The sequence below is a fragment of the Micromys minutus genome (assembly GCF_963924665.1).
Source record: "Micromys minutus genome assembly, chromosome: 12".
Lineage (NCBI taxonomy): Eukaryota > Metazoa > Chordata > Mammalia > Rodentia > Muridae > Micromys > Micromys minutus.
In genome coordinates this window covers 14,561,772-14,573,819 of record NC_137981.1, presented here as the reverse complement: position 1 = coordinate 14,573,819, position 12,048 = coordinate 14,561,772, and the positions used below count along the sequence as shown (strand labels likewise).

The window sequence follows — 12,048 nt, the reverse complement described above, 5'->3', positions numbered from 1 at the left end:
AAGGCAAATGGGGGGGATCAGGGCAGGGGAAAGGGATAACATCTCAAATGTAAATAGTATCTAATAAAAATATGAGAAAAGAAAAAGAATATTTGCTGCACCATGGTGAATACCAGAGCTCAGATCCCATACTCCCACAACAAAAACCTCTAACTCCAGCTAAGGGAGACCCAACGCCTTCTTCTGGCCTCCGTGAAAGTACACCCACACAACAAACACACTTATAAAATCTATAAAATAAACTTTAAATGAATTTTTATTCTTCCAGAGTATCTAGTAGCATATGAAGAACTATATGTGATCAACCCCCTCCTTCCTGAGCAGTAATTTATTTTTCACGGTACAATTTTTTTTTTTTTTTTAAGATAAGATCTCCATTTGTAACCCGGGCTGGCCTTGAGCTCTCCACCTCCCTGCATCAACTTCCTCTTCAGCGCTGGGATTACAGGCATGCAACACCATGCCAAGCTTGCTTCGCCTTATGCTTTAAAGAAACCTTCGGTTTCAAGAAATACACAACAAAATCTACACATAGATGATAAATAGGACAACAGGCCCTAGATATCAAGTTCAACTTCCATCTTTAGTCTCCTCACAACCGCAGTCATTTCTTGAAAGCTACCTTTCCTATAGCTTTGTCAGATTCAAGGCTACTTTCGAATTTCACTGGATCTGTAACTACAGTATTGCCTTGCAGTAAGAAAAACCCCATGCCAAGCACAGATGCAAAGGCTATTGTTTTCGCTTTTCCGGTTTGCCTGTTCGAGGGGTTATTTCTAATTTGAGGTTTTGATTCTTATCTTCTTTCTGCAGTCCAGCCAGTCTGACTTTAAATACTGTAGGTAACCAAGATTCAACTCGAACTCCCCGCAATCCTCCAGCCTCTGCCTCCCAAATGCTGGGATTATAGAGTTGAGGCACCATTCCACGAGTAAAGGCAATTTTTAACCCAAGAAATCAGGGAACAATTACGGTTTGGGAAATGGAAGGGAAAACGAGGAATATTACACTGCCACTTCACGAGCGGTCCCCAACGTGTCTGTTAGCTTCAATATCCACGCGGTCTTGTAGACGCTTTTTAACTAGTTCAGATTCTACCGCTTCGCTTTACTCTCCCACACTAGCTGATCTGTGACTATAGGTCTGAGTTCCTGCCCACTTCCAAAATGGCCTCTCCCGCAGCGTCAGAGTTCTGACTGCGCATGCGCGGGAGTAAGTTCTCTTCCTGGCAAGATGGCGTTGAATTCAGTGTGCGGTCGCTGGCACCTTCTGCGACTCCTAAGACCCCATCGTTCGGTAAGGTTCTGTTCATACTGAGGGAATCCTCCCTTGTCCTTGTCACCTGAACTGAGGTCTGGAGCAGACGCTTGACCTGGTTACTGGTACCTGCGTGTCATGACCTCGGGTCGCATGAGGACACGACCGGGTTAGGTCCCGGAGTTGGTTGCCCGTTTTCTCTATAGCTGTCTGGGAACTGCCTTCGACCCCGAGTTGTGACCCACCGGCTTCGGTAACAGGATGCCAGAGACCAGGGCCCGAGCTGCACCCTGCACGCTTCAGTGCATGCCTTCGGGGCCTGCAGTCTGTACGAACAGAGTTGCAGTGCCCCGACTGCTGCAGCAGGCCGTCAGCGGGAGAGGCGGGTCGGCTGGGACTCAAGGCCTCCCCTTATCCTTTCACACGCTTAGTTCCACAGCGTCGCAGGGTCCCCGAAACCGCTGGCCGCCGAGCTCCTCGCAGCCCGCCGGGGTAACGTGCGGCCACACTACGCTCTCCTCGGCGTCTTAACTCCTCGCTGCATCAGTACATCTGCCACCCTCTTTGCAGAAGCCCAGGTAAGAGGTTCCCACGGAAGAAAGGAGCACAGCTTCTTGGCCCGTTTCTTTTGTTCTGTGTGTTTGTTTTGTTTTGTGGGAGACAGTGAACGTGTAGCAGAATTTTTTTCACCGTCCACGCAGTTCCTCATAATATTAGTCTGTTTGGAATAGAAGTAGATTCTCAGTCAACTCAGTGGGAAAATGCTTAAAAAGTACATGAGAAATTTGTGGGGCAGGCAAGATGACTCAGCTGTACAAAAGCTCTTGCTGTGCAACCCTGGTAACTTGAGTGCCAGTTCTTGGAACCCAGGTAAAGGTGGAGCCGGTTGTGGCACAATCACCATAATCCCAACACTTAGGAGGCAGAGACAGACAGATCTGAGTTCAAATCCAGCCTGGTTAACATAACTAGTCAGAGCTTGTAGCGTGTGACCCTAATTAGTTTTTTTTTTTTTTTTTATGTGTGATTCTTTGCATACTCTTTCTTAGAAGGCTGAGAAGGACTTTTAAAGATTTATTATATTGTGTTATGTGTATGTGTGTGACTGTGTGCATGTGATCATGGGTGCCCATGGACACCAGAAGAGGGCATTAGAGACCCTGAGACTGAAGTTACAGGTGGTTGTGTGCTTAATGAATCCTCTGTAAGAGTCTTTAACCCCTAATCCCTGTCTTAGGAACGTACTCAGTAACAGAGCACTTGGTCTGTTATGTACAAGGTCAACCTTAACTACAGAGCAGTTGAGATCTTGCCTCCAAAACTAACCTCCCCATCACCCACCCATCACCATTTTAAAAAAGAAAGAAAAATTGGGGGAGGAGGGAAACTGAGTTGAATTAAAGAGAGTTTTGGGCTCAGTCAGTGGTCTGTGTGTGAGGCCCTGAGTTCAATTCCCAGCACAAAACAAAAGGATTCCACTGTCAATTTGGACTATGGTGATGACCATGATGCTCAAATGAATGAAGTCTAGGAAGCGTGATGTGGGAAGCAAATTCCCTGCCCGAAGGAAAACCATGAGATACTCTCTTAAGTTATTCTTCTTATGCTAGAGGCAAAATAATAATAATAATAATAATGTCCTTTGAAGGCAGGATTGTATGGATTCCACTTGCCATCCTTGAAGAATAAGAAGTAAAAGCAAGAAAATAGATCCCGGGACTGGTGAGCGTAAGGGATCCTCACCTTTCGTTCATCCATCCACTTATGGTACTTGGTTTCATTCCTCACAGGTTCAGGCACCACCTGTTGTTCCTGCTACTCCAACCCCTGCTGTAGTACCAGAGGTAGCTTCTGGAGGACCTGCAGATGTAGTCCAGTGTGCTACAGAACAGAGCTTCGCAGAACTGGGGCTTGGCTCTTACACCCCAGTGGGACTCATTCAGAACCTCTTGGAATATATACATGTCGACCTGGGCCTACCTTGGTGGGGGGCCATTGCCACATGTAAGAGTACATCCTAAATAAGGGAGGGGGAAGGGGGAACAAAGCCCCAGTGATGGCAGTTCTGTCAGTGGATTCAGGAAATGGGTGCAGAAATGTGGAGGTCAGAAAAGCAGATGGTTCAAATGAATGGTACGCTCAACTTTCAGTTCCTAGAGAGCATTAATAAGCCGTTTATCATACGTACAGATCCATGTGCAACATACAGATAGCCGATTGGGAGCTGAGCTTGGGTAAGGGAACCATATTAAAAGTGATGAAGCTGCCCCGTCTTAGCAGACTAGAAAGGTGGGTCAGGTAGTGCTCCCAAATTAGAAAGTTCTCGTCTCTCTTAGAAAAGGTGAAACTTTTAATTCTTTTTCTTCCTTAGACTGGTAGCTTTTTTTTTTTTTTTTTTTTTTTTTTAATTATAAAAACTCAGTTAAGGGTAGAAATGCAGCTCTGTGGTAGATCACTTGCCTACCATGCATAAAACCAGCCTGGGCTACATAATAGGGCCCTATCAAAAAAACAAAAACATCTAGACATTTAAGCATTTGTCTGCCCCCAGTGCTTGGGAGGTAGAGGTAGGAGGGTCAGAGTTCAGTCACCCTTAAGTTAAGTAGAAAGTTCAAGGCTAGCCTCGCACCTTAGTCACTGTTCTGTGGCCATGAAGAGATGCCCTGACCAAAGCAACTCCTACAAAGGAAAGCATCTAACTAGGGACTTGTTTACAGTTTCATCATCAGGGATCGTGGCAGGCAGCATGAAGGCAGGCATGATGCTGAGAGCTGCATCCTGACCCATAGGCAGCAGAGAGAGAACTTCCTTCCTCTCACAAGGCCACACCACCTAATCCCACACAAATAATCCAATAAATCTGGTGACTAAGCACTCAAATAAAGCCTTCAGAGGTTTCTCATGCAAACCCCCAAGCCTGGGCTGCATGAAATTTCCTTTTAAAAAGTTTTCAAAACCTTCAGTTGAGCTAGGTCTGGTGTACACCATTAATCCCTGTCTGGGGAAAGGGATACAGAGACCAGAGGATCTTCAAGTTTAAGGCCAGCCTGGACTGCATAGCAAGTTTCAGGTCAGTAAAGGTAACAAACACTGTTGGGGGGATGGGAAGGCAGAGCTGAAGGTGGCTACATGGTTAAGAACACAGTTGCTTTTGCAAAGAATCCAGGTTCTATTCCCAACACCCACACACTGGCTCACATATATATGAGTCTGTGCATGTATACCTGTGTTTCACGTGCATGCAGTGCCTGAATCCAGTGACCTTAGAACTGCTAGCTAGGCAAGTGTGCTACCACTAAGGCAAACTCCCAAGCCCCTTGGTTTCTTAGAGTTTTTTAAAGATTAATTTTAGTGTGTGTGTGCATGCAAGCACAAGTGTGTATTCATGCATGTATTTTCCTGTGAGTATGTACACTTACCTACAGAAGCCAAAGGGGAATTGGATCCCTTGGAGCTGGGGTTACAGTTACGAACCACCTCTCACAGGTAACTGAGAACCAAACTCAGGTCTTCTGCAAAAAATCAATCACTCTTAACCACTGAGCATTCTCTCCAGCCCACTCCCTTGGTTTTATTAAAGTAAGGTCTTATGTTAAGCTTGCCTGTGTGTTACTTGAAGGATCCAGCAGGCGGCCCATTTTCTAGTCTTTGACCCTTAGCCATCTGGGTTTTGTTAAAATTACTTCACTGTAACTGCTGGTGGTGACGTTGCTAAATTCACTTTTCTCATACCTGATTTTATGCAGTAGACATGTTAAAACTTAAAGGCTAGCCTTGGATTTTGTGAAAACCTGCCCAATTATCTCTCCCTAATTTCTTGTTTTTCTGACCACTACTGCCCATATTTGTTAACTGATACTCCACCTTTCTTGGGTGAAAGTATTCTGAATTATGTCCTTGGTTTCTTAGCACAAGCTCATTTTTTGCTGGAATGCGACAGGAGTATCAGGATGGGTTAAGTGTTAAACCACCAGAACTTACTACCCCAGGGACTTGTAAAACTGGCTTTCCAGCATTGTTCTAAGCTGGGTACAGTGGCATATCCCTGTATTTATAGCACTAGGGAGGCTGAGGAAGGATGATCCCAAGTTCAAGGCCAGCTTGTATACACCAAGACCCTATTGCAGAAAATGAACTCATACTTTAAGACTCGGTGTTCTGCAGAGATGCAGAACATGGTGGAGGTTCTGGGTGAGTGTTTTTTCTTTATCAAGGAATTAGTTTGTATATTTTCATCTACACCTTAAAAGTTGAAGGGGCTGAAGAGGTGGTTAGGAGCACTGGCTGCTCTTCCAGAGGACCCAGGTTCAGTTCCCAGCACACATATGTCAGCTCACAACTGCCTGTAACTCCAGTTCCAGGGGATCCAACACCCTCACATAGACATACAGACAGACAGAACCCATTAGATAGATAGATAGATAGATAGATAGATAGATAGATAGATAGATAGATAGACAGATAGACAGACAGAACCCATTAGATAGATAGATAGATAGATAGATAGACAGACAGACAGACAGACCGACCGATCTTCGGAAAGAATTAAGGAAAAGTTTATATTGATAGGAAAGTTTGGAGGCTATTGGAGTATAAAAAACTTTTGCTTGGTGGTGGTGATGGTCGTTTCAGGGAAACAAACAAGATGCTTGCTCATCTGCTTAGAGAAGTTATGCTGAACTTTTATTCTACCACAGTGGTCTGAGCCTTGAAGAGCTAGGTATAGCCTGTCCTTACTTCTGGGCCCCTCGGGTGAGAGTCACAGTGAGGAAAAGACTGGAGTAAGCCTTCTAGCCACAAACAGCGTTTGATTTCACCCCAAGCCTATACTGTATTTTCCAGGTACTGTCCTTGCCCGCTGCCTCGTTTTTCCTCTCATTGTGAAGGGCCAGCGAGAAGCAGCCAAGATCCACAACCACATGCCAGAGATGCAGAAGTTTTCCACTCGAATCAGAGAGGCCAAGTTGGCAGGAGACCAGGCTGAGTGTGAGTTGGTTCCAGGGCAGGTGTGGGAGAGAAGTTTGCACTTGAGACATTCCACTTGGGGGGAAGGAATGAGTGACACAGTCGGGCAGTTTTGACAAAACCTACAGGGATATTAAGCTTCACTGATGTCACTCTTAACCTGGTGACCCGTTTCCCTCCGGTCACAGTTTACAAGGCCACCATAGAGATGACACACTATCAGAAAAAGCATGACATTAAACTCTTCAGGCCGCTCATCCTACCTCTCACTCAGGTGAGCAGAAATGCACCCTGCTTGTTTACTCCGAACCCGCCAACTTGTCTCCGTGTCCTGGGTCCCCAGAAACGCAAGTGATGATGATGTGCATGACTTTTGGGAATGGGCTGTAAAAATGCACCTCCTGACAGGTATGCTGACTGTCTCTCCTGTGTGACAGGCTCCCGTTTTCATCTCCTTCTTTATTGCCTTGAGAGAGATGGCCAACCTGCCTGTGCCCAGCCTCCAGACAGGTGGGCTCTGGTGGTTTCAAGATCTCACCGTATCTGATCCCATCTACGTCTTGCCACTGGTAGTCACCGCCACAATGTGGACTGTCCTTGAGGTAAGCTGGGGCTGGCCGAGTGCTGAGCCTACCTGTAATCAGGGAGCCGCGGCAGAGTAGTATGCGGAGTGTGTGTCTTCCATCTCCCATTCCCTGGAGAAGTTGAGTCGATAGGTCAGGGCGTGAAATCTACTCTTCTTTCCCTCAACCCCTTTTTGGCAGCTAGGTGCCGAGACAGGTATGCAGAGCTCTGACCTTCAGTTCATGAGGAACATTATCAGGGTGATGCCGCTAGCAGTCTTGCCTGTGACCATCCACTTTCCCTCGGTAGGTAATGGCTCCATAGCTGCCATCGGTCCTTCTGCCTAGTGCCTCTGAGCAAGGCGACTGGGCTCACAGCTCTGAGCGCTTCCCTCCTTCCCGCAGGCAGTGTTTATGTACTGGCTGTCCTCCAACGTGTTCTCCCTGTGCCAAGTAGCCTGCCTCCGGATCCCAGCTGTGCGCACAGTGCTTAAGATCCCCCCGAGAGTCGTACACGACCCTGACAAATTGCCTCCTAGGGAAGGCTTCTTGAAGAGCTTCAAAAAAGGTATGGGGTATTGTCAGCGAGTATGTCATCCCAATAAGCACGTGGCTGGAGCAGGATTGCACTAACCTAGCCAGCCTAAGCTACGTAGTGGTCTATGAACTTGAGACTTACAGGGGGATCAGTAGAAAATAGCCTAAACATGAGAGAGGAGCTCATTTCTTCTCACACAGGCTGGAAAAACGCTGAAATTGCACATCAGCTCCGAGAGCGGGAGCAGCGGATGCAGAAACACCTGGACCTAGCTGCCAGAGGTAAGGGGCCTTTCAGGCTAAATACTGTCTTCCGTTTCTTCGTTCTCTTTATTTACTGAGATTTTTCTCTCTCTTTTCCCAGGACCCTTACGACAGACTTTTACCCACAACCCTCTGCTACAGCATGATCCAAGTCAACCCCCCAACACCCCCAACGGCAGCACCAACAACATCAAAGCAAATACAAAGAAACCTTGGCAGGACACACTTGGCTGACGTGTTCTGCGCTCACCCTGACGAGAACCCTGTCTTCGCACAGACTCCTCCAAACAGACTTGATGCTATGTCCTTACCCCAACCCTGGGGACTACAGCATTTGGAAGTGTTCATTTTAAAAATTGTCTCCACTACAGACTTGTGTGTATTAAAAGAGCCCTGGAGAGCCAAGCCGCCTTTCCGTCCACAGAGTTAGTAAACCTCTGTCTTATCTGGGCTTCTTGATGTTTGTTAAATTCGGAAAGGGAGTTGTTGAACACTACAGGGCGGAAAATGATTTCCCATGTTAGCCCATGGGAAGGATTTTCGTCTTTTATCCTGGACTTCAAAACTCAGATCTCTACCTTACACACTGCATCTCCATCCACATCCATGTTTGCACTCTAGAAATACGGTGGGCAAGACGGTTCGACAGTTGCTTTCATGGTGCTAGGGACTGACCCTACATCTGCAGCCCTGACCCTGTTTCCTGACCCCCACCATTACTTATGCAGTTTCTTTAAGAAGCAGATGTGCTGACGTTCCTAGTGATAATTAAGAATGAAGGGGGTCTGGGAAAAAATGGATCAGCAGAGTTTAAGTCCCCAGTACTCACGTGAAAAGCCGAGCATGGCCCTGTTCTTACCCTGTGACCCCAGTGCTGTGGGGTGTGGACACAGGAGGACCACTGGGCTTGCTGGCCATCAACCTAGCTCCAGGTTCAGCGGGAGATCCTGTCTCGGTATAAAGGTAGGACAGAGCAGGACACCTGACACCCTCCTCTGGCCTCTGCACACGTGCCAGCCACACCTTAAGACGGTGTTTCTGCACCAGCTTTTTACGTTTGTGACATTTTAGTACAACCGTTTTGTTGTATTTGTCGAAATTGGTTTTATTGCCTCTGGCAGCTGGCTTCAGAGGGAAAAAGTGATTCATTTAATTTTTGAATTGCGTAAATACCCCCGAGTCACTAAGTAGAATACAGCCACTCAGACCTTAGGAACATAATCTTTTTATTGTTTTGCATCTGTGACAGTTTTGTGTCCCTCTAACGGAGACAAGTTTGGAGCATTGTTGGTCCTTGTAAAAGAAAAGGAGTGGATAGGCACACCCAGGTGCTGCCAGAACCAAGCCTCAGAAATGGCCTGCTTCCTGCCACAGTCTCCATTATCCACTTACGAAGTCTGAAACAACATATAGCATAGCAAATAAATTACTCTTCATCCCTCAAAAGCAAGTTCCGAGTTGAAGCTGCCAAGCCTGGGTTCCTGGGTGGGGCCTCCAGAGGTTCTGGCCAATGGGAGATGAGGAACACCAGTTTTTGCCCACATCTCAGAATTTCACACTCTATTTAGACTTGGGATCTTGCTTGGGCAACTCTCCATCTTCTAAGTCCATTTCTGCAGCTACTGACATACAGAGGATCTGGAGGTACCGTGTGGTAGAAGCTACAAAGAGAAAACTGAATTAAAACCGGGAACGGGTTCAGGTGGCTGAATTCAGGGGACCAGAGGGGACTGTTCTAGGAAGGAGTGATTCGGTTAAGCCGTATGGTTAATACCAGGACCAGCTGTGGTAAGGTTTGCAGAAAAAGGCAAAAAAAAAAAAAAAGGTCTACTTGGGTAGCTGACCCACTTGGAGATGCCAGGCTTACCTACGATCCTGCGAAGGCACAGAGGCCGTTTGTGCGCCGGCACTCTGATGATGAGGAAGTAGAAAGGCAAGCCCGAGAGCGCGATACCGATGCCGATGAGGGAGTTGATGGTGTCACTGTAAAGTGGAACGGCCACCAGGAAGATGGTGCAGAGGCAGAAGACGATGGGGAAGAAAAGGCTGAGCTGAGGGCACGGAGGAAACAGTTAGCTCGGCGCGGGTTTGTCTGCTGCTTCTTGTTTCAAGATTGTCTCACTTTGCAGCCCGAGCTGGCCTCGAACCCGTAAGCCTGCCTCAGCCTGGGTTCGTAGGCATCGATCGATTGGTCCCTACACCCAGCTAACTCAGAATTACTGACAACCAAAATAATCCTTATCCCATAAGATAAAAGCACGGAAGGGCTTAGAGACAGAGCACATCGGTATAACACAGCCTTCCCACTGCATGCAGATGCCCCCAAGCCCTAGTATTGTTTATTGGTTTTGATGTTGGGGATGGGGGCAGGGGAGTTGCTTATTGTAGGACATTGGGAGGAGATGTTTCTGAAGATCCAATCCAAAGCTTTGTACATAGTAGACAAGTTTCCCACCACTTCGTTATAGCCCCCTTGTTCTGATTTGTTTAGGGTGGGGGCAGGTTGTTGGTTTTTTTGGTTTTTTACTAAAAGAAAAAAAAACAAACAAACAAAAAAACAGGGTCTCATAGCCTGGCCTGGCTGTCATGACTTCTCTCCCAAGGGTTGGGGTGATGAGCTTGTGCTACCATGCATGGCTTCCTAGCCCTTACGTTTTGTCTCAGAGTGGTATGTTGGGGTTTGGTTTTTTAATGCATATTTTGCTGCATGAGAAGCCAGACAGTACTGGATTCCTTGGAACGAGAGCCAGATGGCTGTGAGCCGGTGCTAAGAATCAAAGCCAGGTTCTTAGTAAAATCAAGTGCTCAACCACTGAGCCATTTCTCCAGCCCAACCCTTTGGGTTTTTTTGGTTTGGTTTTGGTTTTTGGTTTGTTTGTTTGTTTGTTTGTTTAAGATTTATTTGGTGTATATGAGTACACTGTAGCTGTCTTCAGACACACCAGAAGAGGGCATCAATCCCATTACAGATGGCTGTGAGCCACCATGTACTTGCTGGGAACTGAACTCAGGACCTCTAGAAGAGCAGTCAGTGTTCTTAACTGCTGAGCCATCAGCCCCAACCCTTAGTTTTTAATCGCAGATACGCACTACTCTGCCTGACCTAGGGAAAGAATAACTTCTTGCAAGATCCCTGCGGTGGCAGCACTGTCTGCACTAAATGAAGCAAAAGTTGATGAGGAGACTGGATTACCTTGAGAGGGCGAGGCCGGTCGGGTTGCTTCCAGCGTAGGTAAAGTTGACCCACTATAGAAAGCCCCACAAAGAACCAGTAGCTGAAGCTATAGTAGTTAATGAGCTGGAAGATGTCCTCTACACACAAGTAGACCAGTGCCAAGATGCCCTGTTGGTGCAAGTCCAAAGTCAGCTCCTCTCAGGCTTCCCTCCCAGGTCACAGCCTCACAGTCTGCAAGTCTGTTCCCACCCCTGGCAGGTCACAGTTTCACAGTCTGCAAGTCTGATCTCACCCCTGGAGTACTGTATCTTGGTACTGTACCCCCTCTCTATTAAAAGATAATTGCCTTTAGTGGGGCGGTGTAGCACACACCTTTAATCCCAGCACTCCGGAGGCAGAAGTAGGCAGAGTTCCAGACCACCCTGATCTACAGAGCAAGCTCCAGACTCCAGAACAGCCAGGGCTACACAGAGAAACCCTGTCTCAAAAGCAAAGAAGATACTTGCCTCTCAAGTAGATTTTTAGTGCATTCATCAAACCCTTGCCAAGTTAACTCTAAGACTTTAAGTATCTTAGGCAAAACCCAGCCGTCTCTCCAACTAACACTTCTACTTCTCCTATGACAGCTCCACAGAGCTTTATTGCAGATGCTGTGTGGCTTACCCCAAGCCCATCTCTACAACTCTAACCTTCATACTCCACTTTAAAAATGCCCTCCTCCAACACATTTCTTCTCTTAAAGACTGCAACACTCATTGCTGTGTAGCCTGAATCTCACCCCTCCTCCTGGTCCACATGCAGTTGGCACTTTTCACAGAAGTCTGAGTCTTAGAAACTCCATCCACAGATATCACAGTGCATCAATAGTTTACAGGCCAGAACTCTCTTTGTGACTTTCAGGAACCTAGACTAGCCACGTCTAATACTGTTAAGTGTGCACGCACACACACAAAATCAGGCTTTCAGTCCCACCCCTGAGGTCACTCACATTGAAGAGTAGAGAAGGCACTGGTGTGAACCGTTCAACATGAATCATACAGATGGCATCAGGGAGGTGGCCTTCTCTTGAGCCCACAAATAAAAGCCTGTTGAGATAAAATTAGAGAAGCTGACCAAACTTTGGGGCACTCAGGGCAGCCTGGGTCACCTGGTCACCTGCCACATCATTTTCCCTCTCTGTTATCCCTTCATAAGGTCTGAATAACAGAAAGGAAGTCAGTGTGGAGCTTAGAACTGGGGCAGCTAATGGGAACAAGAGGAAAGAAATGGGGAATACTGGCAACTGGA

The 12,048-nt window shown here is 47.0% G+C and overlaps 2 protein-coding genes across 2 annotated transcripts in view; one reads left to right on the top strand and one right to left on the bottom strand.

Annotated features, from left to right (window-relative positions):
* Positions 1-1,232: 1,232 nt before the first annotated feature.
* Positions 1,233-8,036, top strand: OXA1L (OXA1L mitochondrial inner membrane insertase). Its single transcript, XM_080926131.1, has 10 exons — positions 1,233-1,296; positions 1,689-1,835; positions 3,048-3,261; positions 6,100-6,243; positions 6,411-6,496; positions 6,660-6,824; positions 6,987-7,091; positions 7,191-7,353; positions 7,524-7,604; positions 7,687-8,036. Exons 1-10 carry the CDS (start codon positions 1,234-1,236, stop codon positions 7,818-7,820), a joined length of 1,302 nt encoding a protein of 433 aa, XP_080782257.1. The 5' UTR covers position 1,233; the 3' UTR covers positions 7,821-8,036.
* Positions 8,037-8,795: 759 nt separating this feature from the next.
* SLC7A7 (solute carrier family 7 member 7) overlaps positions 8,796-12,048 on the bottom strand; it is a 45,765-nt gene continuing 42,512 nt past the window's right edge. The window contains exons 9-12 of the mRNA XM_080926718.1: positions 11,750-11,846; positions 10,780-10,929; positions 9,454-9,637; positions 8,796-9,247 (exon numbers count right to left, since the gene is read on the bottom strand). Of these exons, the coding sequence (XP_080782844.1) occupies positions 9,147-9,247; positions 9,454-9,637; positions 10,780-10,929; positions 11,750-11,846 (532 nt within the window). The 3' untranslated portion in view covers positions 8,796-9,146. The remainder of the gene's footprint in view (positions 9,248-9,453; positions 9,638-10,779; positions 10,930-11,749; positions 11,847-12,048) is intronic.